At 43.0% G+C, this 26,345-nt stretch overlaps 2 protein-coding genes and 1 long non-coding RNA gene across 4 annotated transcripts in view; all 3 read left to right on the plus strand.

The window, feature by feature from the left end:
* The window catches only part of fbxo21 (F-box protein 21), a 7,816-nt gene extending 6,397 nt beyond the window's left edge, over nucleotides 1-1,419 (plus strand). For both annotated transcript variants that reach the window (XM_062542678.1, XM_062542677.1), the window contains exons 11-12: nucleotides 149-306; nucleotides 719-1,419. In XM_062542678.1, coding sequence (XP_062398662.1) covers nucleotides 149-306; nucleotides 719-960 — 400 coding nt within the window. In that variant the 3' untranslated portion in view covers nucleotides 961-1,419. The remainder of the gene's footprint in view (nucleotides 1-148; nucleotides 307-718) is intronic.
* A 766-nt stretch (nucleotides 1,420-2,185) lies between these two features.
* Nucleotides 2,186-2,712, plus strand: LOC134089317 (uncharacterized). Its single transcript, XR_009940040.1, has 2 exons — nucleotides 2,186-2,284; nucleotides 2,516-2,712. It is a non-coding gene; the product is annotated as an uncharacterized LOC134089317 (long non-coding RNA).
* An 802-nt stretch (nucleotides 2,713-3,514) lies between these two features.
* tesca (tescalcin a) lies at nucleotides 3,515-8,355 on the plus strand. Its single transcript, XM_062543974.1, has 8 exons — nucleotides 3,515-3,636; nucleotides 4,812-4,881; nucleotides 5,152-5,232; nucleotides 5,346-5,482; nucleotides 5,777-5,838; nucleotides 6,707-6,814; nucleotides 7,521-7,568; nucleotides 7,678-8,355. The coding sequence occupies exons 1-8, from the start codon at nucleotides 3,582-3,584 to the stop codon at nucleotides 7,759-7,761; spliced, it is 645 nt and encodes a 214-aa protein (XP_062399958.1). The 5' UTR covers nucleotides 3,515-3,581; the 3' UTR covers nucleotides 7,762-8,355.
* The last annotated feature ends 17,990 nt before the right edge of the window (nucleotides 8,356-26,345 follow it).

Here is a 26,345-nt window from a genome sequence, read left to right on the forward strand (position 1 = left end):
TGGAATCCTATTTTTTTTCGTGGCGCGGCGCGCCACGTACGCTTCTGGTGGGCGATGGCCTTTATATGGGTCTTGGGTCTTTTTTCCTTGAGTGTTTCACTGTTTGTTTATATTTCATTGCTGTTTTTAAATGTTGATAATGTTGTAGTTCGGGGTACAACTGCGTGATCTACGGCTGGGACCCCCGATGCACTATGAGCCAGGAGTGGATCACTACTATGAGAGTTCATCAGCTGTCCAATGGGGCCAACCAACCCTTCTACAACGTCCTGGTGCAGGACGGCACGTGTCGCTACGCCGCACAAGGTCAGCCTCCACACGCCTTCACATCCAGTGTTACCGTCCCCTCATACTGTCTGTCAGTGACATTAACAACTTCTTGACATCTTTGATTATAAATGAAAGTCATATTCTCTCGTTGATTTACTCGGGAATGCTTTTCGTCCGTTTTTTTTTTTTGTTTTCGTTTGTTTGTTTGTTTTTTAATCTCAGTGTCCCATTGCCTCATTATTAACATTACATAAACTTTTAAATACGTCTGCTTTTTCATTTAGAAAATATCCTTTAGCTGTTCCTAAAGTGCACTGGCCCTTACTACCTTGTGTAATTAATTACTTCATGTGTATTTTAGTGTGGTGTTGGCTTACGGGGTTCCTAGTCCGCACCCTTTTTACCTCTGAACCCCCGTTTGCATGTATTTCTGTCTTCCTTCCTGCAGAAAACCTGGAGCCTCACTCCGCCCCTCTGGAAATCGCACATCCTGAGGTGGGACGCTACTTCTCGGAGTTCTCCGACACCCACTACGTGGCCAACGAGGAGCTGCAGGCTCGCTATCCCGAGGACATGGCCGAGACCCTGGGGACTGTAGGGGAGCTCTACCACAGACTGACCCCCACTTTGGGGAGTGAGGCCCTGCTGCCCTCGGTCCGGCACAGTGGCGGCGGTGCCACGGCGCCCTGATTTTGCACTTTTCCGGCCTCGTCACCTTTAGGACGGTTCACTCACCACCACCAGGCTCAAAAGCTCCAGAGAAATATCAGTCAGAGCCCCACACACTCAATTCACCGACCCATCACCTAATCCAGTAAACCAGTCATTCCCAGCACCCCCTCACCATACCAAGAAGTATTATGAAAAGCCATTGCTCGCTCTCTCTCTCTCTCTCTCTCTCTCTCTCTCTCTCTCTCTCTCTCTCTCTCTCTCTCTCTCTCTCTCTCTCTCTGACCATAACGTTCTGTTCATGCAGTGATGATGGAGAAAAGAAAAAAAAGACTTGTCCTTTCAAGAAAAGGATTTTTGTAATATATATTTACATGTAAAAAGTACAGGATTTAAGGGCTCAGGAAAGCGATTTTACCTGGTCACTATTGAGATGGTTCAACTTGATGTTCGAATAAACAAGCACTTGGTTTGGGAGAAGATGATGTTAAGTTTCATTTATTCAGTAGCAGTAGTAGGAGGACTCTTTCATTTCACATGGAGCAGAGTATGCAGTTTGACATGTACAGTTAAAAGAAATGTATGCAGCTATCACCAAGGGAATGCTTTAATGGAGAAGTTTTGGAGTGATTCGAAGCTATGTTCTTCTAGCCAGAATGGCCTTGACCAATGCACTGGAACTTTTTTTATTATTATTATTATTATTACTGTTTACCTTATCGCATGTCGAATACAATGCAAATGTAGCCTAACCCATGATGGCCATAATCAATCGAACGGGTCTAACATTTCTGTTGTGACGTAGTTGAAATATTATTCAACCTGCAGCAGGCACTGAACGCAAGTGAGGACTCCAAAGTGGCCATAGACATTGAGAATACATCCTAACTCAGGAGGTGAACATTTGTCTCAGTTTTAACCTCGTTATAGATCCTGTAGATACATTGCCCAGGATGTAGGCCTAGCCTACTATTGCACTGCCATTTCTAAATTGAATATCATGGCATAATTGCTTTAGCAAACTTGGCAAACATTTTGAAATGAAGACATGGTTTATTTGTCCACTTGATGTGGTTGTGTAGCATGAACAAGTTAGCAGAGCGTAATGCCCGGGTGCTGGTGGAGATGAGCGAGATGCAGGGGACCCTAGATGACCGCAAGATGGCCGGCAGCCACCTCAAAAGCCAGAACTATCATCTTGTAAGTCTCTTCCTAAATAGGCCTATGCCATGAATAGTGACATGGTGTTAAGGTTACAAAGGCAATCTTTAACTTTGAATTAATATGTCTACAGCAAAAGGAAATTGAGGCCCTGAAGAACCAAACTGAAACCATGACCAATGAGGTAACCTCAGTGAGACTACACTGTATATTTTGACCCAAACTGCAGATGTTGCAGAATAATTACATTTTACTTCATTAATGCTTATACACTGATGACATTTCGTACACGTTGTGTGTGTTGAGATATGTGACTTTTTTACACACTGTTACACTTATTATTATACACTGTTTATACACTGTTTTAATGTGTCTTTCTTTTCCATTCCATCCATCCCATATTCTTTCCCCATAGCAACCACTGCCAGGACGACTCCTTCAAGAGGTTAAAGAGAGGGGCTGTTTGCTGGTGCTATTGGAACGGGTGCACTGATTCTCTGGAAAATGAAGAATTGAATAGTCTACATTGAAGGCATTTGCATACTCAAACATTTTCCTTCAGGATACACTCGATATGTCAATGCTCAATAAAGCTCAATAGTTTCAATACTGTATAGCCTTCAGTCTCTGTGTCTGCTCTTAGTCCAGTGTGTGTCCAGTCTCTCAGGCCTGCCTTGGCTCTATCTCCATGCAACCATGCTGCCCTCTAGTGGCGTAGACTATGCAGTTCTCCTGCAGATCACAGATAGTGAACGAGAACAGAATGAGAGGGCGGGGGGCGCATAATGTACTTCTTTTGCATCTTCGTTGGTATGCTGTCAATGCACAGAAGTACATTTTACTCACATAGTTCTACAGAAACTAAAGAGAGTTCACCTAGATGGATACAACTTCATGCAGATCTCCTCATTCATGATTTGTAGTAGTCTATGTGAGATTGATAGGCTAATAAAGAGTATCTATATATTTGGGTTGAATAAATAAATAAAAATCCATGACAATTCTGAGGATGCCATTTCAGCAAATGTTGCACGTTTCATTTGAAAGCGACACACCAATACTCCAACTCCTCCAACTTGGTTTCACTAATCCCATGTATTCCTTGAACATTTGCATTTCATTGAAAAATGGAGAGTAGCCTCAGATGGAGATGGAGATTTGACCGATTAGGTGTTTCGGTTCGGAACATGAAAATAAGACAAGCCTTCTAAGAACGGCACGGCCAACAATTTTGCCATTGCCAATGAAGCCCATCTTGAAAGCGAGGTGTGGACCAAAACTCCACACAGTGCTTCTTCAAAGACATGTTGATCAATAACCTGTGCTAACTTTTGTAAAGATTAGTCTTATCAGCACTGTACTGGAGTTCCACAGTGTTTATGATGGCAATACGCACTGACTCACCTGTTGCTGCGGGTGCCAGCCCAACGCCCAGCGCCATATGTCGTATTTTGCCACGGGCTAACCACCGCAGCACCAACATGGGAGCTTCTCAATCTGAGCATGAGTTTAAAGATCTTGCAGAAAGGACTGGTTGTAAGTACAGTATTGTTTCATATGCAGCCTATATCATGTGTTAAACCAAAGTCTCAAAAAAAGTCTCCGATTTCTCGAAACATTACGCAGGGCTACGGTTTGTCCTTAAACAGTGCAGTGTCAGTTGTATTCGTCTTAATGATACTGACACCAGAAAATAAGTATTTAAGTGGAAATTTAAGAGGAAATCCTGCTTTGAGACATGTTTCAACATTCTGTCCTATTATTAGTCGCATGCTGTAAACTGTAAACTTATTGTCCCCAAACCCGCGTCTTCACACTGGCGCTCAGATTGTTTTTCAAGAAGGGCAACAAAAAAGATGAAAAAAAAAAAAAAGACTCGCTTTAAGTTTAGGAAGTATCGCTTCTTAAATAGTTTGTATTAGTTGCTACTTATTAGGGACTACTCTGCCTCTGCCTTACACTCTGGTTTGTGTCGATCCTGAAACAATCGAGGGACTATTGCTGATGTTCCTTGTGACTTGTGGAAGCTGAATTTTCTGTAACAAAACAGCTGTTATGATAAGATATTTTCAAGTGTTTCAATGTAAACAACAGGGGTACAGTTCCCTACAAAATCATAATATCTAATAATATATCAGTGTGTCCAGCCTGTGATAATGTCCATACTCAAGCCCCATCCACTTAAGGGGTTAACATTTGTAATATAGCCTAATAAAATATAGTAAATTTGTGTATAATTACGTAGACATTATCTAATGATTTGTGATTACTTTATACATTGTTCATCATTTCTTATCATCCATCAAATAGCTATTCCTTTGATGACTAAATATGTAAATAAAAAAATAAAAGATTTTGCATTATACTGCTTGGACCCCAAGATATCAAACTTTTGTGTCCAGGCTGCTATTTTCCGAATAGCATTGCACTCGTGTGTGTTAACTTGATAGTTCTACACAGCACGGAGTTATCGTACCGTTTTTAAGTCACCAGATAAGGTCACTGAGGACAATAGGAGCCATTATCTTTATCTGAGTGGTTAATTATTGAATCGCATTCCAGGCTCAAATCAGGTCACTGGTGTGAGGAAGCTTAGATTTATAGCATGAACCTGCTGGTCAGCGCATTCAGGAGGAAAGCCTGTTTAATAAACATAGAGTCAATGTTTCCAGCCATAACATTTCTCATTTGCTGTGTTGCTTTGTATACAGTCCGTCTGGACCAGATCAAAAACTTGCACCAGAGGTTCATGTGGTTGACCAACCATCAAGAAACTTTAAGGTACTAATCAGTGACATTATATTTAATGACATATTGTGCAAAATTGTATCGCACAATAGGTCTTTAAATTGTATTTATACAAACATATTGTTCGTCATCCAAGGCCCTAATTAGATTGAATTATTTTTGAATTTGGGAAGCTTTTTTCTGCATGATGAAATAACAACTTTAGAATTGCAAAATGACTTTTAAAAGGTAGTTCAAATATGTGTATCTCAGTATCTGTATGTTTGAAGTTGTCATTTTCAAACCTTGAGTTCTTATTTACAGAAAGGAAGACTTTGAGAAAGTGTCTCATCTTTCTCTCAATCCAATAAAGGGCCAAATTGTCAATGGCTTTTTTGACAAAAGGTATGTAATAACAACAGGGAATCAGGTTCAGCGTGTGAAACTAGAAAACATGGTATATTTTCCTATTTAAAAAAAAGGGGGGGGAAGATGACCAGCATGCTTTGTCTCTATAGAAACTTTGGAAAGCATGAGGTGGGTGCTGTTGAGGAGATTGGCTTTGAAGAGTTCCTGATGGTGATGTCTCACTTCAAACTCCCAAATAATCTCACAGAGGAAGAGACGGAGGACTTGAGGACACAGAAGCTTCGCTGTGAGAATAGAATTCTATCTGTGATGGAATTAAACCATACTCAAATCTTACAGAAAAGGCCACCCACCACCCCACCCTATCCCCTCTGTACAAGACCCTCGATATCTGTAAACAGCACAAAAGAATCCATCTTTCTTCCTTTAGAAGGCACACGCAGGAAGTCTGTATCCTGCTGTATTAGGAACCTCCCCTTAGGGAACAAGATTGGCCAGCATGATAGAGCCAGTGGTGCCGTTCTAATGAGAGCACTTACTTGAACAAAGCACTTATCTGAGCATTTCTCCCCACCTCTAGTTCTATTCAACATGCACGATACAGACAACGATGGGACCATAACGCTTGATGAGTACAGACACGTGAGTCAGTCATTGCAGTCATGACATGATTCGTCTCTTAAAGGGATATTCCGCCATTTTTGGAAATACGCTCATTTTCCACCTCCCCTCGAGCAAAACAATCGATATTTACCTTGTTCCCGTTCATCCAGCCATTCTGTGAGTCTGGCGATACAACTTTTAGCTTCAGCCTAGCATCATTGAATCGGATTAGACCATTAGCTTCTCGCCTGCTAGCTTCATGTTTAAAAGTGACTAAGATTTCTGGTAATTTTCCCATTTAAAACGTGTCTCCTCTCAAGTTAGAAAGTGCAATAAGACCAACTGAAAATGAAACCTGGCGTTTTTCTAGGCTGATTTGACATGGAACTACACTCTCATCTGGCGTAATAATCAAGGCAACTTGCAAACGTACCATTGGCGCAGTGATATTGTACGCAGCATCTGAAAATAGTCCCCATAGACAACAAGCAGTAGTAGTGCCAGTAGCTGCAAGTTGCCTTGATTATTACGCCAGATGAAAGTGTAGTTCCATGTCAAATCAGCCTAGAAAAACGCCAGGTTTCATTTTCAGTTGGTCTTATTGCACTTTCTAACTTGAGAGGAGACACGTTTTAAATGGGAAAATTACCAGAAATCTTAGTCACTTTTAAACATGAAGCTAGCAGGCAAGAAGCTAATGGTCTAATCCGATTCAATGATCTATGCTAGGCTGAAGCTAAAAGTTGTATCGCCAGACTCACAGAATGGCTGGATGAACGGGAACAAGGTAAATATCGATTGTTTTGCTCGAGGGGAGGTGGAAAATGAGCGTATTTCAAAAAATGGCGGAATATCCCTTTAACATCTCAAAACCCTTATTTGGTGTGTTGAACCTGTCTCTCTGCAGCTGGTCGAAAAACTTCTCTCCACTTGTGAAACCCTTGAACAAGACACCGCCCAAGCTATTGCTGACGCTGCCATGTTGGAAGTTGCAAGAATAACAGTCGGGCACATGGTATTGCCACCCTTTCATTCTCATAACTCAAATGGTGTTGAACTAGACTAAAGATGGAAGTGCTTAGTGAGGCAGCACAGTGTGGGCTATTTGAAGAGATGTCTTATTGCCAATGAAGAGGTGTCGTCAAATATAGTAGCAGTCGTAACGCTTTCAAACACTTTCATTTAGTCTGCCCACAGAGTCTTAACAGATCATCTGTTAGGATTCAAGTTGTTTTTGGACACTTAATGAATATCTCTTTAACCTCTGACCTCAATCTTAACCATAAACTGTAATGTTAACAAGAGTGGCATAATAGTTTGTTGAATCTGAGCTTCTGGCACGTCTGCGGGCGGACTATCCCAGTAAAGTGGGCCTGTGCCATTCATATGGGGTTCTATCACAGCACAGCCTCTTGGGAGCACTGATCTATAAAGAATACCTGGATAGAGCATCTACGTCAAAATTCTGAAGCCTACATGGCGGCGGCCATTATGGGACCACTTGCCATAGGAATGCATAGACAGTAAAAGACAGTAAAAGAATGTTGCCGTTCTGCAACAATGGAATTGGAACACCACACCGCCATTATGGGACCACTCGGGACAGTTCCATTGGCTTCATTGTTGATGGGTTAGCAACAATGAGATAGTCTATCCAGGTATTCTTTATAGATCAGTGCTTGGGACTAACTGTGGCTGTCCATTTGCTTTTCCACTTTCAGGAGCCTCATGAAGTCTACGAAGGAATCACATTTGAACAATTTCAGCAGGTATATGTTATACAACTTTCTTTTTTCTGTCACATGTATTATCACATGATTCTATAGATATATCTCTGGAAATGTGACTTAAATTGTAATCCCTTAATCTGTTTTACAGATACTAAAAGGTCTACAGATTGAGACAAAGATGAATGTTCGCTTCCTGGAGATGGGCACCACTACGATGCGCTGTGGGAAATGAGACCTCTCTTTCAGTGTTTGTCTGCAGCAACTCCGATGTTCTCCCAGATGAAACCCTAAATTTAGCATCCATACCCCCACCCCCACCCCCACCCCTCGTCTTCCTCGTTCCTTTCACTGGCATTGCCCTCGTTGTGCCTTGCATACAGCTTCAGAATTATGTAAACACCTCCGGCAGCTCAACAGCCTGAAGACTTTCACATGACCTTTTACTGCTCAAGATTTCTCAGAGAGTGAGACTGGCATTCAGAGGCTTTGTCTTTCTTTTGTACCGGATTCGAAGCCCACATGAAAGGACATTTTGATGAAATTGTTTCCCCAGGGCAGTGAAAGTAAATTGAAGTGGATTATTATATATTGAAATACACTTGTTTTTCTACTTTGTATAGATGAATTAAATAAAGTAACTGTTAAAAGGAAAAAAACTCCACTGCTGTCTCCAAATGTTGAGTCCTCAAGAAAGGGGAAATCATACACTCATACTGTAAATGGGCCAGTACCGGTTCTTCAGAGCAGAAGAACCTTTTTCAGTGCTTGAAAGAACCATCGAGGCAACCTTTCACCTGATGTAATGGTTCAACACAGAAGTTTTGACTCTCCGTGGAAGCATCCAGAGATTTAAAGAACCCTGTTACCAAGCATGTTACTGTCTGTATGTGTATGCTACTATATGGTTCATGCAAGCACAATGGATTTTCATACATGATCCTCAATTTCCTTTTAACCTAAACTAACGCCATGAATCATACTGTACCCAGCTCCAGCCAGTCACTGTTATCTACCGTGGCCTAATGGGCTCTCAAGTTACACCAGGCGGAAAGGAGGGAAAACAAACCAACCATATGCCTCAGGCTGAGCTTTGTGTCTTTGGAAACAGTTTGGAAACAAATGATGGAAAGATTTATAATGAATTGGCTGAACTGTTCACTACATGGGTACAGAATGGTTGTAGAACAGTTAGGCCTACACATGACTCGTCTACGTAGGTCAATACAATAGATTTATTTTTTATTTTAATGAAATGGCCAATTATGTGACTACTGGTTCAGATTCCTCTACCAGAACAGCCATTGTTTTGGGTCTGTCTGTTCTGCACTTGTATGAAACACGAGACCAAGGACACAGGCATTGCTCACACATTTAACATGCAGGTGTCAATTCCAGCAGTCCAGCAGTTTCTTTCATCATTGTCATCTAGAAAACTTTTGATAGATTAAATATATTATGCATAAATGCTCTAAAATACAGTTCCAGGATGAATGAATTCTGTGTATTTGTCAGTCAGTCTGCCTGGATAACATCTGGGCTGGCTGTAGGCCTACACAAAGGCCAAATTGTGCTGAAGACCATTCCATTCATTTGTCCTTTTGAGGAACTTTTTATAATAATCAGCATAATGCTATGAAGTATATTAACATGTACAAATCAAATGCTATTAACCCTTATTAGGGTCTTCGTTTTTTGGTTACACAGGAGGTCCTGCCGGGTCTGGTAGACCCATGGCATTTTGGGGTCTTTAAAAAACATCATTGACAGTTTTAACAGTAGAGTCCTATTAGAAAGCTTTATATCTCCAAGGTTGAGAGGAGGTTTAGTCTGACTTGATCATGTTGAGTAGCAGTTATGTGACTAGATAAATTAGATGATATGCAGTGTTGGGGAGTAACGCATTACATGTAATTGAGTTACGTAATTTAATTACAAAATAAATGTAACAGTAATATATTACAGTTACTGTAGAAAAAATTGTAATTCAATTACAGGTACTTTTGAATTTTTTCAAAATTACAATTTGAATTACATCTCAATATTGTCAGCAAAACCTTGCAAAGAATATTGTATGTAAAAAGAACTGTTTCCCTCCACAGCCATAGTTTGATACGAGACCTTCTGATAGGCTCTATCACGTCTACAGCGCCATCAGCTTAGGCCTACATGCCTGCCTGTAAACATGTTATGATTATCATTATATTATCCTCACAAAAAATGTGATGCTAATTCATGTATTGAATGTCCTTGCTGCCTTGTGCGCTTGTACAGAACTGCTCGGCAGCCTGTAGACCAAGGGCGAAATCTTTGCATGGATTTGGGGACTATATATATTATTAAAAAATCCGAAAAGTAATCAAAAAGTAATCAAAAGTAATTAGTTACGTTACTCAGAAAAAGTAATTCAAATAGTTACACTACTATTACATTTTAAACAGGGTAACTTGTAACTGTAACACATTACATTTCTAAAGTAACCTTCCCAACACTGATGATATGTGTAATAGAACATGACATATGCTACCAAGTACAATAAAGACCTCTACAATATGAAGACTCGAATGAAGACATAATTCTACAGTTTCTACCCACAAGCCATCATCAACCTCACACTTCATCAGGGTTTTTCTTTTTTTGCACTTGCCACTTTGCCTTTTTGATTACTACTATTTAATTGATATATTTTCAAAGCTGACCTGGCTCTTGAGCACAAGAAATGTCATTACTCATAGTCATAAATCATTTCATGATAATAAACTTACTTATAAATTACTTTAATTCATCACACACCTTTCACCATGATCACAGACTCAGCGTTTAGAGTTGTTGAAGAAGTTGTTTCCCCTTTAGAGAGCAGAGCAGCCTTCTCTTCTGTTGAGTCCTGTCTCAAAGAGACATGAGTCTGGACTGCACTTCCACCGGTGGCCTACAGAGGGCCACAGCCGCACTGGCATTCAGTCTCCACAAGGTGGCAGCACAGATTGATGGATCAGTGGTCAGTACAGTACAGCAGGACTGATAATCATCACTGGTCACCATGTTAAGACACTCTCTCTCTCTCTCTCTCTCTCTCTCTCTCTCTCTCTCTCTCTCTCTCTCTCTCTCTCTCTCTCTCTCTCTCTCTCTCTCTCTCTCTCTCTCTCTCTCTCTCTCTCTCTCTCTCTCACTCTCACTCTCACTCTCACACACACACACACACACACAGACTCTCTCTCTCTCACACACACACACACACACACACACACACACCCCTAGGGTTACAGCAGATGACATAGGCCTACCTCCACACTGTGGTTCTAAGGTTGTCCATGGTTATCATGTTGGTATTGAAAAAAGCGCACCTGAACAGATGTTAAGTGCCTACCAAAGGAGAGAGCATCAAACAGTGCTGTACTCACACACCATCCTGACACCATTCCCCAACCATGAAGTGTGCTATGGACATATTTCATCTTAGCTTCTAAATCCATGCTTTACAAGGCAGCAACACAACCCAAAGTGACCCTACACAATGCTGTGTGACCTTAACTCTCTTGCCGTGTTGACAAGACACGGCAGATGCCCAAGACAAAACACAGAAGGGGGCAATTGCTCTGACACTGTTTGCAGTTTAACACGGTTTTAAACTCCAACTCCCAACTCCAACTCCAGTTTAAAATCATGTTAAACTCCAAACTAGCAACAGAGCAATTGCCCCAAGGTGTTCAAAAGGTCTTCAAATGAAGGGTTTGGTTCCAAAACGCTATATCCACCATTTTAATGAATTTTCACAAATATTGTTATATATTTTTATTTTTGTTTTCTCAGTAATTTCAATAGAAATGTTTTGGGATATTGTTATTTGATTTATCTTTGCTCAATCAAAACAACACAACTGCAATTTGATTGAAATTTCCTGGAATACACTAAATAACATGACTTCTTAATGTTTTTAAAAAACACAGCGTTTTGGAATCAAACTCTTCAAATGTGGATAGTGTCCATGTAGTGTCCATGTAAATGTCTCATTCTGGTTGGATATACAGCATACAGAACATGACTTGTCGGCACTTTCTGATCTCTCTGATATGTTGAAGTTCCTGTACAGTACGTGACAAAGTTGATGCGCCTACATATCTTCAATCTCAAGTATGCAGCTAATGAGAAATATAATTGCTACTTAGACAAGGTGACTGTGAGGGACCGAGCGTCACCCCTAGTATTGGGATGAGTAGGCTCACTGGCTTGGAGATGGTGGAGGTGGAAAACACGGCAGCCGGAGTATAAAGTTGTATCAAAAATATAATTATATTTATTTATCTTTAACTCAGAATTCAAAGAAAACAAAATAATCAGCAATAAATCAAAATAGCACAATGCTTCAATCTCAAAGCAACAGTACCGTACCTTGTACATAGCCTCACATCAAGCTAGTACTCACTCTCTCTCCCCAATGCAGAATGAAGCCCTCTTAAATAGGGCAAGGCATTAAACTAAATTGGCCCATTCAGGGATAATTGGAATGTACCAACCATCAGGGTTTGTCAATATTATATGGTCATGAAAATAATAACAAAAATAGAAAATAAACATTATATGAAAAACAAAATATTATTATAATCCTATTGTTACTATATTATACCATATGTACACATTCTATTGTCACCACACGTATACATAGAAACATTACAGCAAACAGACACCCCTGTGCACAATCACCTGCACCCTCTGCCCCGGGACAGGGACAAATACTGCCCCTACAACGGCGCGCGCAGCCGCGCAGACACAGTCAACCAGACCGGGAAGCAGGAAGTGTGTGAGTAGGAGCATGTATGCGTTAAACTGGGATTTTAGACAGAAACAGCGAGTAAATGGGACATGAAATAGTGGGTACCGCACTACATGTCATGGAGGTGGTAAAGTATGAAGTTATGGGAAGTGACAAATGAGTTTTGAGTGTTATGAGTGAAATCGCGGACTGACCGCGCTACAAACAAACTAACGCAGATGCGTTAGTGGCGCATAGCTCTTTGCGACGTTCCCCTTCCCTGTAAACACAAGCCCCCGTGTTCACAAACAGTACATACATTGCCATATCATGCATATATATCAAGTCCTTTTATAAAGCAGCGTGTGGGTGTATGTATGCGTGTGTGTAACTGTCCAAAGTCTCTCTCCCGCTCTCGCGGGTAACGCCATTCAAAGTCAATGCGGCGATAACGCCATTCAAAGTCTTTGCGGGGGTGCGGAACAGTGAGAAGTGCGGTTCACTTTCTCACATTTCCCTCCCCCTCAGGAGTCTCGCCAACTGGGTGGCGAGACAGAAAGTCTGCAACAGTGTTCAGCTTTCCCGCTCTGTACTGCACCGTGAACCTGTACGGCTGCAATGCCAAAAACCAGCGGGTGACTCTAGCATTAGAGTCCTTCATGCGCCCTAGCCACTGCAAGGCGCGGTGGTCAGTCTCTAGGGTGAAGTCTCTACCGAGCAGGTAGTATTTCAAGGTGTCAAGCGCCCACTTAACGGCCAGACACTCCAGTTCAATGGCCGCATAGCGGGTCTCTCTCGGGAACAGTTTCCGGCTAATATAAGCCACGGGTTTCTTGTCGTCCCCCTCTCCTTGGAGCAGCACCGCCCCAAGACCAACACCAGATGCGTCAGTCTGGACGGTGAAGTGCTCTCCAAAGTCAGGGCTCTGGAGAACCGGATCTTGGCAGAGGGTCTCTTTTAAATACAAAAAGGCTTTGTCTTGCTCCTCCCCCCATTGAAGCTGGGTGGAGCCTGACTTCCGAGTCAAGTCGGACAAGGGAGCTGCTCGTCGGGCAAAGTCCGGCACGAACCGGCGATACCAGCCCACCAGACCCAGAAACGACCTGACGTCCTTCTTGGTCTGGGGCCTTGGGCAGGCTCGTACTGCATCAACTTTGTCCTTTTGGGGCCGAATCACCCCACGACCCAGAACATGGCCCAAGTATTTCACCTCCTCCTGTGCTAGAGCACATTTTCTTGGGTGGATGGTCAGGCCCGCTCGCTGTATGCGCTGCAATACCTCACCCAGATGACGTTGGTGGTCCGCCCAGGTGGCGCTGTAAACCACTATATCATCCAGGTATGCAGCAGCAAAGGAGTCTGTACCTGCCAACACAATATCCATCAGCCTTTGAAAAGTCGCTGGCGCCCCCTGCAGGCCAAAAGGCATAACTACAAACTGGAACAGACCCTGCGGGGTCCGGAAGGCAGTATATGGCCGGTCAGACCGGGCCAAAGGCACCTGCCAGTATCCTTTGCATAGATCCAAGGTGGTGATGAAGGATGCTTTGCCAAGGCGCTCGATCAAGTCCTCGAGCCTAGGCATGGGGTACGCGTCAAAGTGGGACTGGGCATTCACCCGTCGAAAGTCAATACAAAACCGCATAGTGCCATCCTTTTTGGGCACCAGCACGACCGGATTACTCCACTCGCTGGAAGAGCGCTCGATCACTCCTAAGTCCAGCATCTCCTCCACCTCCGCCTTGAGAGACGGCAGAAGACGCTCAGGAACCCGGTACATCCTCTGGCGAATCGGTGTAATGTCTTTGAGTGGAATGGAATGTTCCACCACGGACGTGTAACCTGGCCTTTCCCGAAACAAGTCAGGAGGGATGATCCCCTCTAACTCCCTCTGCTGGTGAAAAGTCAGGTGGGCTAAATCCAGGGTAGATGCTGGCTGACTGGTGGGGAAGAACTGCTCTGGACTCTCCTCCTCCTCCGCCACAGCCTGCACCCGGAGCTGTAGTCCTGGCTGTACAGCCCTCTCATGCCATTCCTTCAAGAGGTTGACATGAAATGTCTGCCTGGGTTTCCTTCTCCCAGGAAGGTCAATCTCGTAGGTGGCCGGACCCATTTTCCGCACCACGTCGTACGGTCCTTGCCACCGGGCAAGCAGTTTGTTTTCTGTGGTGGGCAGGAGAAGCAAAACTTTCTGCCCTGGGTTGAGGCTCCTTTGCCTGGCAGTTTTGTCATACCAGGCCTTCTGGTGCGTTTGGGCCTGCTCCAGGTTAGCCCGCACCAGCTCAGTCATATCCTCCATCTTGTCCCTCATTTTGAGGACATGTGTGAGGACGCTGTGAGTCTTGGGGGTCTGAGGTCCCTCACAGGCCTCTCTCAGGACATCCAAAGGCCCCCTCACCTGCCTCCCGTAAAGAAGTTCAAAAGGCGAGAAGCCGGTGGAGGCCTGGGGGACTTCTCGGTAGGCAAAGAGCAAGTAAGGCAACCAACGGTCCCAGTCCTTACCATTGGCCGCCACAAACTTCCTCAACATGCCCTTTAATGTCTGGTTGTAGCGTTCAACCAACCCGTCTGTCTGAGGATGGTACGGAGTGGTTCGAATGCCCTTGATGCCTAGCAAGCTATATACCTGTTTCAAGGTCTTTGGAGGACGAGAAGGTGTGTACTGCTGAAAGTTCTTTTTGTTTTTGTGAGAACCCTAGCTGCTGCATTTTGAATCATCTGAAGCTGTTTGATAGTCTTTTTAGGAAGGCCTGTGAAAAGCCCATTGCAGTAATCAACCCTGCTAGAGATAAATGCATGAATGAGTTTTTCTAAGTCATGTTTTGACATTAGCCCTCTCAGTTTGGCAATATTTTTGAGGTGATAAAAAGCTGATTTAGTTATCATTTTCATGTGACTGTTGAAATTTAGATCACTGTCGATTAATACACCGAGATTTTTAACAGTATCCTTTGCTTTCAATCCTTTTGTTTCAAGGAGAGTGGCAACCTTAATCCTTTCCTCCTTTTTACCAAATATAATTGCTTCAGTTTTTTCTTTGTTCAGCTGAAGAAAATTTTGAGCCATCCAAGTGTTGATTTGTTCTATACACTGACATAGAGATTCAAGGGGACCATAGTCTTTTGGTGACAGAGCTAAGTACATTTGTGTGTCATCTGCATAGCTATGATATGAAATCAAATTATTTTGGATGATTTGTCCAAGTGGGAGCATATAGAGGTTGAATAATAGTGGCCCCAAGATCGACCCCTGGGGAACACCACAGGTCAGGGATGTTGGTGTTGAGGTACAGTTGCCGATGGCAACAAAGAAGCTCCTTTCTTGTAGATATGATTTGAGCCAGTTTAGAACTATGCCTGTAAATCCAACCCAGTGTTCTAGTCTGTGTAGTAAAATATTGTGATCAACAGTGTCAAATGCTGCGCTAAGGTCCAGTAGCACTAGGACTGATGTTTTACCAGAATCTGTGTTGAGACGTATGTCATTGAAAACCTTAATGAGAGCTGTTTCAGTGCTGTGATTTGCCCGAAAACCAGACTGAAAGTAATCAAAATACCCATTTGATGTTAGGAAGGTGGTTAGTTGATTAAAGACTACTTTTTCAATAATTTTGCCAATAAAAGGTAGATTGGATATGGGCCTGTAATTGTTTAAAATGGAGGCATCCAGGTTATTCTTCTTGAGCAGTGGCTTTACAACAGCTGTTTTTAGTGACTTAGGAAAAGTGCCAGACAGCAGTGATGTGTTTACAATGTGAAGGACATCTGAGGCTATAAGGTGAAAAACAGTTTTGAAGAAATTTGTAGGCAGGGTGTCTAAGACACACGTGGAGGAGCTGAGAATCTGTACTGTTTTTTCAAGTGTTTCGTAGTCTATCAAATTGAACTCTGACATCAAGTTAAGTTTCCCTCTATTTGTAGCTGGAAGTTCCGGGTGTTGAATGAGTAATTTAGCAGATATATTGAGTCTGATTTTGTCAATTTTACCTTTAAAAAAACATGAAAACTCATTGCATTTATTAGTTGAGAGAAGTTCGGGCACTAATTGTGAGGGAGGATTTGTTAACTTTTCGACAGTGGAAAATAAAACACGAGTGTTATTTGAACTCCTACTGATGATGTTAGAAAAGAAAGACGGTCTTGCTTTGCACATTTCAAAGTTATATGTGCGGAGCATGTCTTTATGGATGTCATAGTGGATCTGAAGTTTGTATTTACGCCATTTTCTTTCAGTCTTCCTACACTCTCTTTTGCCCTCTTTTTGACTTTTCCCCCCCTGGGAAAACCCCTCTTTTAAACATTTATAATAAATCATATTGTTTTTAACGTATTCCTTGTGTCTTGGTCTATTGGGTGGGTGTGGTCTGCTCCCCAGTGTAGAGTGTAGAAAAGTGGTCGCACAGGCGCCCCCTGCTGGGTCACACAATGATGTCCTGGCCTATTACCACCGGGTGACTCAGCCTCTCTACCACACCCACCAACATCTGATATGTCTGGCCTCGGACGTGTAGGTAGATCTCTGCTGTGGGATACTCATGCTCATCCCCATTCACACACAGGATGCGCAGCTTCCTACCCTGTACAAAGTCCCTCTTCTCCACTAGGTGGGGCTGCACTAGGGTCTGAGTACTTCCTGTGTCTAACAGAGCAGTAGTGTCCTTCTCACTAACCCGCACAGGTATAGTCTGTAGCCGTCCCAGAAAAGCTATGTCTCCCTCTTCTGGCCGGGGAATACAGCTATGGCTGGAGTGCTTGGGTTTCCTGTTTGGGCACTCAGGCTTAATATGCCCTTCCTGATGACAGAAATAGCATACCACCGGACCTCCGGTTCTTGGCTCTACGCTATCTCTGGGCTTGGTTGGGACAAAGTTTCGGGCAGGCATGCGACTGGGCTCACTAGTCTTTGACCCACTCCCCTGACTGAAACCCTCAGACCTACCGCGGGCTGCTGATCTGGGGTGTGACTCCAGCCGGAAGTGCTTGTGGCCCCGTCGAGCCGCCATGAAGTTCTCCACGAGCTCCGCCGCCCTCTGCCCAGTCTGGGGCTTCTGCTCCTTCACCCAGATCTGAATCTCTGGGGACAGAGTGCGGAGGTATTGCTCCAAGATGAGCATCTCGGCGACTTCTTCGACCGACTTATTTGCCGGTCTAATCCACTTTTGGAATAAATCCTTGAGGCGGGTGTACAGCTCACGTGGGGTCTCTCCTGACCTGACGTCCGGTTCACGGAACCTCCTTCGGTACACCTCCTCGTTGATGTCGTATCTGTGCAGGATGGCCTCCTTCACGCTGTCGTACGCGGTAGACCGATCCATGTCCATGGCCACATAGGCGCTGCAGGCTTTTCCGGTGAGGTAGGGCACCAGGAACACGGCCCAGTCCTCTCTGGGCCAGCGATAAGCTGTGGCCAGCCGCTCAAACGTGGTGAGGTACTGTTCGATGTCGTCCCCCTCCACGAACTTTGGGATCGCCGATCTAGTCCAGGCGGTTGGTGCTGCAGGTCCTGCTGGGGCCCTTGGCGCCGCTGGAGCTGGAGCTGCCGGAACCGCTGGAGCTGGAACTGCCGGAACCGCTGGAGCTGGAACTGCCGGTGCTGGGCCCGCCGGCGCCGCTGGTACTGGTGCTGCTGGGGCCGCTGGTGCTGGTGCTGCCGGCTGAACTGGCCCTCCCAGTTGAAGACCTGGTGGAGCTGTAGGCGGCTGCCTCCTCTCTGCGTCCACGTCATCCCTCAGCTGGTTCAGTTGTATCTGCACACTCCTCCAGCGCTGCTCCTGCTTATACGCCTCCCTCTCATTGGTCTTCAGACTCTTCTCGAGGAGCTGACGCAAAGTAGCTAGGTCAGTCCCCTCTGTCTGGTCTCCGCCCAATGCTTGGGCCTCATCATCGCCCTCTGGTGCATCGTCTGTCTCCGGCTCAACCTCCTCCAGGTTACCTTTCGCTAGTTTGCGGTAGGCCATTTTTCTCCGGGACAGGCCCCGTTTTCCTCCTCTGCCAGCCAGTGTCGGTCAGCGTACCATCCCACCGCTGCCACCAAATGTGAGGGACCGAGCGTCACCCCTAGTATTGGGATGAGTAGGCTCACTGGCTTGGAGATGGTGGAGGTGGAAAACACGGCAGCCGGAGTATAAAGTTGTATCAAAAATATAATTATATTTATTTATCTTTAACTCAGAATTCAAAGAAAACAAAATAATCAGCAATAAATCAAAATAGCACAATGCTTCAATCTCAAAGCAACAGTACCGTACCTTGTACATAGCCTCACATCAAGCTAGTACTCACTCTCTCTCCCCAATGCAGAATGAAGCCCTCTTAAATAGGGTAAGGCATTAAACTAAATTGGCCCATTCAGGGATAATTGGAATGTACCAACCATCAGGGTTTGTCAATATTATATGGTCATGAAAATAATAACAAAAATAGAAAATAAACATTATATGAAAAACAAAATATTATTATAATCCTATTGTTACTATATTATACCATATGTACACATTCTATTGTCACCACACGTATACATAGAAACATTACAGCAAACAGACACCCCTGTGCACAATCACCTGCACCCTCTGCCCCGGGACAGGGACAAATACTGCCCCTACAACGGCGCGCGCAGCCGCGCAGACACAGTCAACCAGACCGGGAAGCAGGAAGTGTGTGAGTAGGAGCATGTATGCGTTAAACTGGGATTTTAGACAGAAACAGCGAGTAAATGGGACATGAAATAGTGGGTACCGCACTACATGTCATGGAGGTGGTAAAGTATGAAGTTATGGGAAGTGACAAATGAGTTTTGAGTGTTATGAGTGAAATCGCGGACTGACCGCGCTACAAACAAACTAACGCAGATGCGTTAGTGGCGCATAGCTCTTTGCGACGTTCCCCTTCCCTGTAAACACAAGCCCCCGTGTTCACAAACAGTACATACATTGCCATATCATGCATATATATCAAGTCCTTTTATAAAGCAGCGTGTGGGTGTATGTATGCGTGTGTGTAACTGTCCAAAGTCTCTCTCCCGCTCTCGCGGGTAACGCCATTCAAAGTCAATGCGGCGATAACGCCATTCAAAGTCTTTGCGGGGGTGCGGAACAGTGAGAAGTGCGGTTCACTTTCTCACAGTGACCTTCTGCACCGAGAAGGCTTAAGTCATAGCCGATGCTTTGTCAGTGCGGATTTCACATGGGAAAAATACTGATGATTACTGTTCTGAATACAGAAAAAAGTCAGTTATATTGTGTTGTACAACACCCGTAACCTGACTCTCGCCAGATCCTGTAGTTCGCTGTCTGCTTCACACAAGGATCTGGGACTTCTCGATAGGAGATGTATTTAAGAAGGCGGGTCCTTGTAAAACATCCTTTGATAAACCACTTGCCTGTTATCTTGAATGACGTGCTAGGCGTCTTCAAGCTCTTGCCAAACCTGGTCGGAAGAAGAGTAAAAACATCCTTGCCACCAATAAATGTCTTCAAAACCATTCTCTGTTAATCTTTTAAAGAATGAATACTCGATAGATTCGACAAAACGGTTGAAATAGCAGAATCAATGTCAGCACAAGACTCCTCGCTGCGTGCCGCCATTGTTGTTTGAATCAAACACTCGCTTCGGCGCTCCTGATTGGTTCATCATTTTTTGCTCCCTTTAAGGAGTTTGGATTGCCCTCGAGCCCAGACCCTTGTGTGGAGCATGGCGGAACTACAAGGGTCTGGCGAGAGTCAGGCTACAATACCCGTATCTGAGGTTTCCAATTCAAGTGCGGAGCGGACTTGGAACAAGAGAGTCGAAAGGCTTATGAAGTTTTTATATGTGACAAACTTGATGCACCTAGATATCTTCAACCTTCAACCAAGTATTCTGCTAATGAGGAAAAGATTAGACAAGGTGACCTTCTGTATGGAGAATGGAGAGGGGGATTCTACAAGGAAGGGAATTCAAACACACCTGTCACTCAAGTTTAATTAGACACATCAACACCAGGAAGACGGAAGTTACTCAGCAGCAGACACATGTGAAAAGTTGAAACATGTCAACAATACATTCTCTCTGACCTACCTCACACACACGTACAGTTACTTCCACGTGAGTCAGAACAATCCACGATGGCTGCTGCACAGAAGAGGGCCGAATGACTGTGCAGCTCTGTGCTCACTAAAGGTGAGCATCATCAATACATGCAGTCAGTGTACTGTAGGTCTGATACCTGGTACCCTGGAGACCTGCATGGGTTCAAGGCTCCAGCTCTCCGTCGGCTACATACCCTTTTGATATGTGTGGCCAGATTGCCATGATGTAATATGATTATGTGAACAGCACTGAAACCAAAACAACCACACCCGAAACTAAGGTACTGTAGGCCTAGGCACATATCCTCATTGCTCCTTTCTTCACTCAACCATATAACCAGTATCAGTGACTACACATATTACTATTATACTGTATATATTTATCTGAATGATAAATCAGGAAATGTTGATGAATCACTTGTTGACCCATATACAATTTATAGCTTTGTTTACAATAAAATGCACAGACACGCGTGCGTGCGCACACACGCACACAGAAACAGCTCACTTTCAAAAGAGCCAATCCTTTAGTCCATAGGTTCCACTTTTAATGAAGCATTCCATGTTTGAATATCATCTTTTTAAAAAAGCCCCCAAAACACATAAACAACAACGTAAAGGGTACATAATAAACACATACATATACATACATACATACAGTACAGTACAGAGAGTAGTTATAAGAGGGGCTCATTCTGCATGAGGAGAGAGTAAGGGTGTGTACTGGCTTTCTGTGAGGCTACAAAGAGTCTGTATTGCTGTAATACTGTTGAAAGCTCAAAGCATTGTGCTATTTTTAGTTATTTTTGATTTATTTTGTTTTGTTTTCTTGACTTCTGAAGTAAATATAGGCTAAATAAACATTATCATATTTTTGATAAATTGGTTAAGCTCTGGTTTCTGTGTTTTCCACCTCCACCATCTAAAGCCAGTGAGCCTACACTATGGTCCCTCACATGTACATACAAACATACATACATACACTCATATTTACATACAGTACATACAGTACATACATACATGTATGCACACATACATACACACACACACGCACACACACACACTGTACATACATACAGTACACACAGGTAACTGAAAGACACCGGCCTACAAGACACACACAAGACACAAAACAAGGCAAATGCAGACAAGGCCAGTAACAGACCATCATATTTGTCTTTCAATTAAAAAGCCCAGGTTTCCAAATTTACGTCCAGTGATAGTTGTACATATCACCACTGATATGCTTGGTAACACTAACCATCATGACTTGTAGTAATACTAGCCCACCCTACATCTCTTTTCTTTCCCTCTACACCTCTCCGTAGAGCACTATACTCTACAGACCAATATACTTCAATTGCATCTGTAGTGTCTGCATGTGAACCATTTACTGTAAACAAAAGGAAATATTTAAGAAAACTTCCTCATTGTTTCTAGCATGAATATGAATTTGCTCTGCGGGTACATCTGGAAAGGATTCCAATGAATTTTCTTTGGAACTGGCAACGTGATGATGGCTTTCAGGGGCAAAACCAGCAGGGAAATGCAGCGATGCATGAAGTGCAGCATACACATCTCTCTTGTGAACACAAGGCTTCAGTTGCTCAGCTCCAAAGAAAATACATATTCTGAGTTTTTGGTGATTCGGAAACGGACATCAACAGCGTGTGGAAGTTACCACCATCATTTTGTATCCGTTCGATTAGCACTTTTGCATGTTCTGGATCATACGAAAAAATCTCTATGACAGAATAAATGGGGTTTTGGAAAATCATAATAGTCAAATAACTGCTTGAGAGATTCACCATTTATTTTCTTTCAATAAAACCAGCATAATACGTTGTTGTCTCTGTGTGGACTTTAGGCCCATGATGATACATGAAGAAGTCAAGAAGGAGTGAGCAAAGAGTCTGTAACCATGGATACCTCTTAATGTTCCCACTTGCTTAATGAGGCAAGCGACTGTTGTCCATTTAATGTTTGATGTAGCATTTTGGTAGCAACATCTTTGGTAAGTTAAAATGTATTTATTCTTGTTTTTGTCACAATTTTGTCACAAACTGTTGTGTTGTCTCATACCTTATTTGAACCGTATTTACAAAAACTCATATTCCCTTAAAGATTTTTCCTACGAACTAGGAAGTGTTAACGGTAAAACCTACAATCTTCCAGGTGAGTTCCTCATTCTCTAAGATCCTTTCCAAACTGACCTGCAGGGCGAATTCAAATTTGCCAACAGGTTCGTCTGGGTTCGTGCAGACTACAGTGTTTCAGCTCTGTATATAAACAGGACAGGCTCAAATACACACACTTTGGCAGATCGTCAGACCCTAGGTGGCTATGCTGTAGAAGATTGAGGGTAAGTCATCAAAGAATTGTTGTTAAGTGACTTAAAGACTACAGTGCTTGTTTGCAATTTTCTAATGTTATCCAATGATACTAAATACTGTAGCTTACAAATGGTTTGTTAACACATCATATTCTGAGGTGTTCACTGTATTTTAGAAAGTGAATTGAATGGACCATATGACAATGATTAGGCCTATGTCATTTGTAGCAAACTCCATGTTGAGCTGTATGCAATGTGGTGTTGACTTTTACCCTGTTGCCCCAGTTTTTGTCCCTTTTTGAAATACGTAGCTGACATTTAGACACTTAAATACTCAAACATATTTTTTCTGTGCCTTGTTTAACATGCCAAAGATGCCTTGTAGTCAAATATAAAAATGACATAGCTTTTCATTACTGATTTGTTTTTTAAAATTTTAGTTTAATATGTTTACAACCTAAATACTTTGTGTCTTGTGTCAACATTCAGATAGTTTTACCCATCCTGGTGCCTGAATAACTGTAATTGTACTATTGTACTATGCAATGTACTGTACTATTGGGCAGTAGTAGCGTATGGTTTAAGAGTTGGGCTGGCATGCAATAAAGACTTGAGTTAAATGCATGGCTTCCACCGTTCTGCAGCCTTAACCCCAAGTTGCTCAGGCGACAAAGTCTCTTGTGATAGAATTGACATAGGCTACATCAGTCACTTTGGATAAAAAGTGTCTGTTAAATCAAAGTATGATCTACACAATATAGGGTGCATTGCATTACAAAGTTTTGAGTTTGTTGTAGGGTGGTAGTATTGTACATTGACTAAATGTCCGGGACCAAATCCGGGGACATAATCCCAAAAATTTAGAAAAAAATTACATTTTCAGTCTCATATCAATCTGATTGAAATACATACAAGTTTTATTATCTTAGAAAAGCGGGGACATTCTGTATTTTCAGGGAACTGTCTCCTGAAACCGGGGACGTCTGGTCACCCTATAGTAGTGTAAAGACCCGAGCTAGTACAGCATGTACCACATTGATATCTGTCTGTTGCTTTGGATGAACGTGAAAGAGTGAAATGCAGCAATTAAAAACAGTACTGTACCTTGACTGCTCCTCTACAGGTTTTGGACTAGCTCTTGAGGAAACACCATGGCTTCATCAAATGAGGGTATGTTACATAAGTTAATCATACAGTCACAATTATCTGAATTATCAGAACATTAAAGATGGGTGAGCTAAAGATGTTTGAAATGTGTGATTTGTTGACACAGTCATATACACAGGCCGAGGGTAATGTTCTGTAGGATAACATCAGAAAAAATGTGCAGTGGTCTTTACATTTTTTCCCGAGCTGTATGCAACTGGATGTCATATGAAGTGACACCAACATAGAACGTGTCAAGCAGTACAGTAGGTTAGCCTAATAATGAACTGTCTCACCACAGTTGTGCCTAGGGCAACTTCATTAGAACTGCCTGTTGAGCTCAGGAGCTGACACAAGACTTTGTTTTACAATGAGCTAGCCTATTACTCGCCATGACAACAGAGAAAATATCAATGCTGTTTGTACAGACAAAACAATTCAGGTGAACATTATCTGGGATTATCTGGAGATCGCTTTTAAACTGGTAGGATGTATTAAAGAGAGTATCAAAATGATTATTTACTTAAAGGGATATTCCGCCATTTTTGGAAATAAGCTCATTTTCCACCTCCCCTCGAGCAAAACAATCGATATTTACCTTTTTCCTGTTCATCCAGCCATTCTGTGAGTCTGGCGATAGAACTTTTAGCTTCAGCCTGGCATAGATCATTGAATCAGATTAGACCATTAGCTTCTTGCCTGCTAGTAAGGCACTTAAGCTCGAGTTGCTCTAGACAGAATAGTCCTTGTATAGTAGTAATTGCCATAATGTCAATCATGTTTGGATAAAAGCGCCTGCTAAATGAATATATGTAAGTCTTGAACGTACTCTGCTATGGACTTTCATTACATTTGACATGGCAGTTACAGAGCACAATCAGGCAGTAGCCTTGTTACATAGTTTCTAAGCTAAAACCGTTTTTCTCACGTACAGCAAACATCTCTTCACAATCCGCTAGCAACCTGTCCACGCTGTAAACATAAATGTGGTCCCTGTGTTCAGCCCAGCCTCCAAAAACTGCAACAAAAATAGCCTGGACCATGCAACTTAACAAACTGTTCCAGCCAATCACCGTCGATCACTCAGGGGACTTGTTACCAGTGTAACAAATGACAATCTTGTGGCTTGGCTTTTCAGTCGTTTATTTATCATCACACGTTTTCAACCATGCATAGAGAACCTTTAAGTCAGAGGATAGTGTAGCCTGGCTGGCTTCTCAAATGAGATGTGGTCTGGCAACCATATGTTCATTTTCTCGTATTGGAGATTGGGCGCCACGGATGTCTATCAAATGCGTCTGTGCATAGCTCATCATCGTCTTGCTTTCCCCCCTGTTCTGTGATTGGTCCCCTATCTCAGGCAAAAATTAGGGCGGTAGTTTCCAGACTGCCTTAGCAGCGTCAAATCACTGTGCAAGGCAGGATGGGAACACCCAGGCTAAGGATAGTGAAGAGGCGGCAGGAAATGGGTGGGAAAGAGATGGGTTTGGAAAGTAACGTCATCTGGGCTTGTATGGGCACTGGAATCTCTTAGATCATGTATTTTACTAGTATTTGTTTTCAAAGGGACAGTGAATTCACGACTGGTCATTGTTGTCTTTATAGGTCATCTGAGATCACTTCTTGGCACATTGGGTCTTTTGGAATTCTATCCAAATAAACTCACTCTCAGTTCTTTACTGGAGATAAGCAATGGAACAATGTTAGACAAAGAGGTGGAGTCTCTCAAAGACGTGCCTCTGGCTTTTATAAGAAAACTACTGATGATCAATACAAAATGCCGGAATCACACATCTGTAGACTCTGGTAAAACACAAAACAGTGGCAATGATGATGATGAGGAGGAGGAGGAGGAGGAGGAGGAGGAAGAAGAAGTCAATCCCTTGGATCTGGTTACTGCGCTCTACCTTTGTGCTGACAGCTTTTTGCAGCAAGAGATGTCCCTTAAGATGTCAATGTGTCAGTTTGCTGTCCCTTTTCTTTTACCACAATCCGACAACAGTCAGTGCACACTCATGCTATGGGCTCTTAGGAATATTTACAAAGAGTGGCGACCTCATGACCTAATACAAACAAAAAACTATGTTGAAGACAGTGTTGTCCATGCACAGATACCTCTCCTCTCATTTGTCCGTCTGAAAGACTGCAGCTTCTCCAAATCCCAACTTCTCAATCAAGTCCTGAGTAATGCACAACAAAGTATACCATATTTCACACACAGAGATGTAAAGGGTGGAAGTGTCCCAAAGAAGATTGCAAATGGCCTGGTGGAGATGGCCTGGTCTCTTCCATGTGGACAGAGCAACACTGATGTGTTTCCTGAACCCGTAGCAATAGCTAATATGAGGGGAGATATAATATCCAACGAATCGCAATTCAGGTTCCTCATGCAGGTGTCTGCTGCAGTTTGTGTGTGCCTGGACACAATGACCCAAGAGAAAGAGAAGTTGCTGGATTTACATAGTCATCAGAAGTCCAAACTCTTCTTGGTGATAAATAAGAATTCTGAAAAGGAGTCTGTTGCTG

Source organism: Sardina pilchardus, chromosome 8, assembly GCF_963854185.1.
Source record: "Sardina pilchardus chromosome 8, fSarPil1.1, whole genome shotgun sequence".
Taxonomy (NCBI): Eukaryota; Metazoa; Chordata; class Actinopteri; order Clupeiformes; family Clupeidae; genus Sardina; species Sardina pilchardus.

What these genes read in the sequence shown, in the direction of transcription:
- tesca (XM_062543974.1), top strand. Translation starts at nt 3,582, where the DNA reads ATGGGAGCTTCTCAATCTGAGCATGAGTTTAAAGATCTTGCAGAAAGG. An exon ending in AATGGCTTTTTTGACAAAAG is followed by an intron (nt 5,233 to 5,345) that starts GTATGTAATAAC and finishes TTGTCTCTATAG; the next exon opens with AAACTTTGGAAAGCATGAGG. An exon ending in CGCTTGATGAGTACAGACAC is followed by an intron (nt 5,839 to 6,706) that starts GTGAGTCAGTCA and finishes GTCTCTCTGCAG; the next exon opens with CTGGTCGAAAAACTTCTCTC.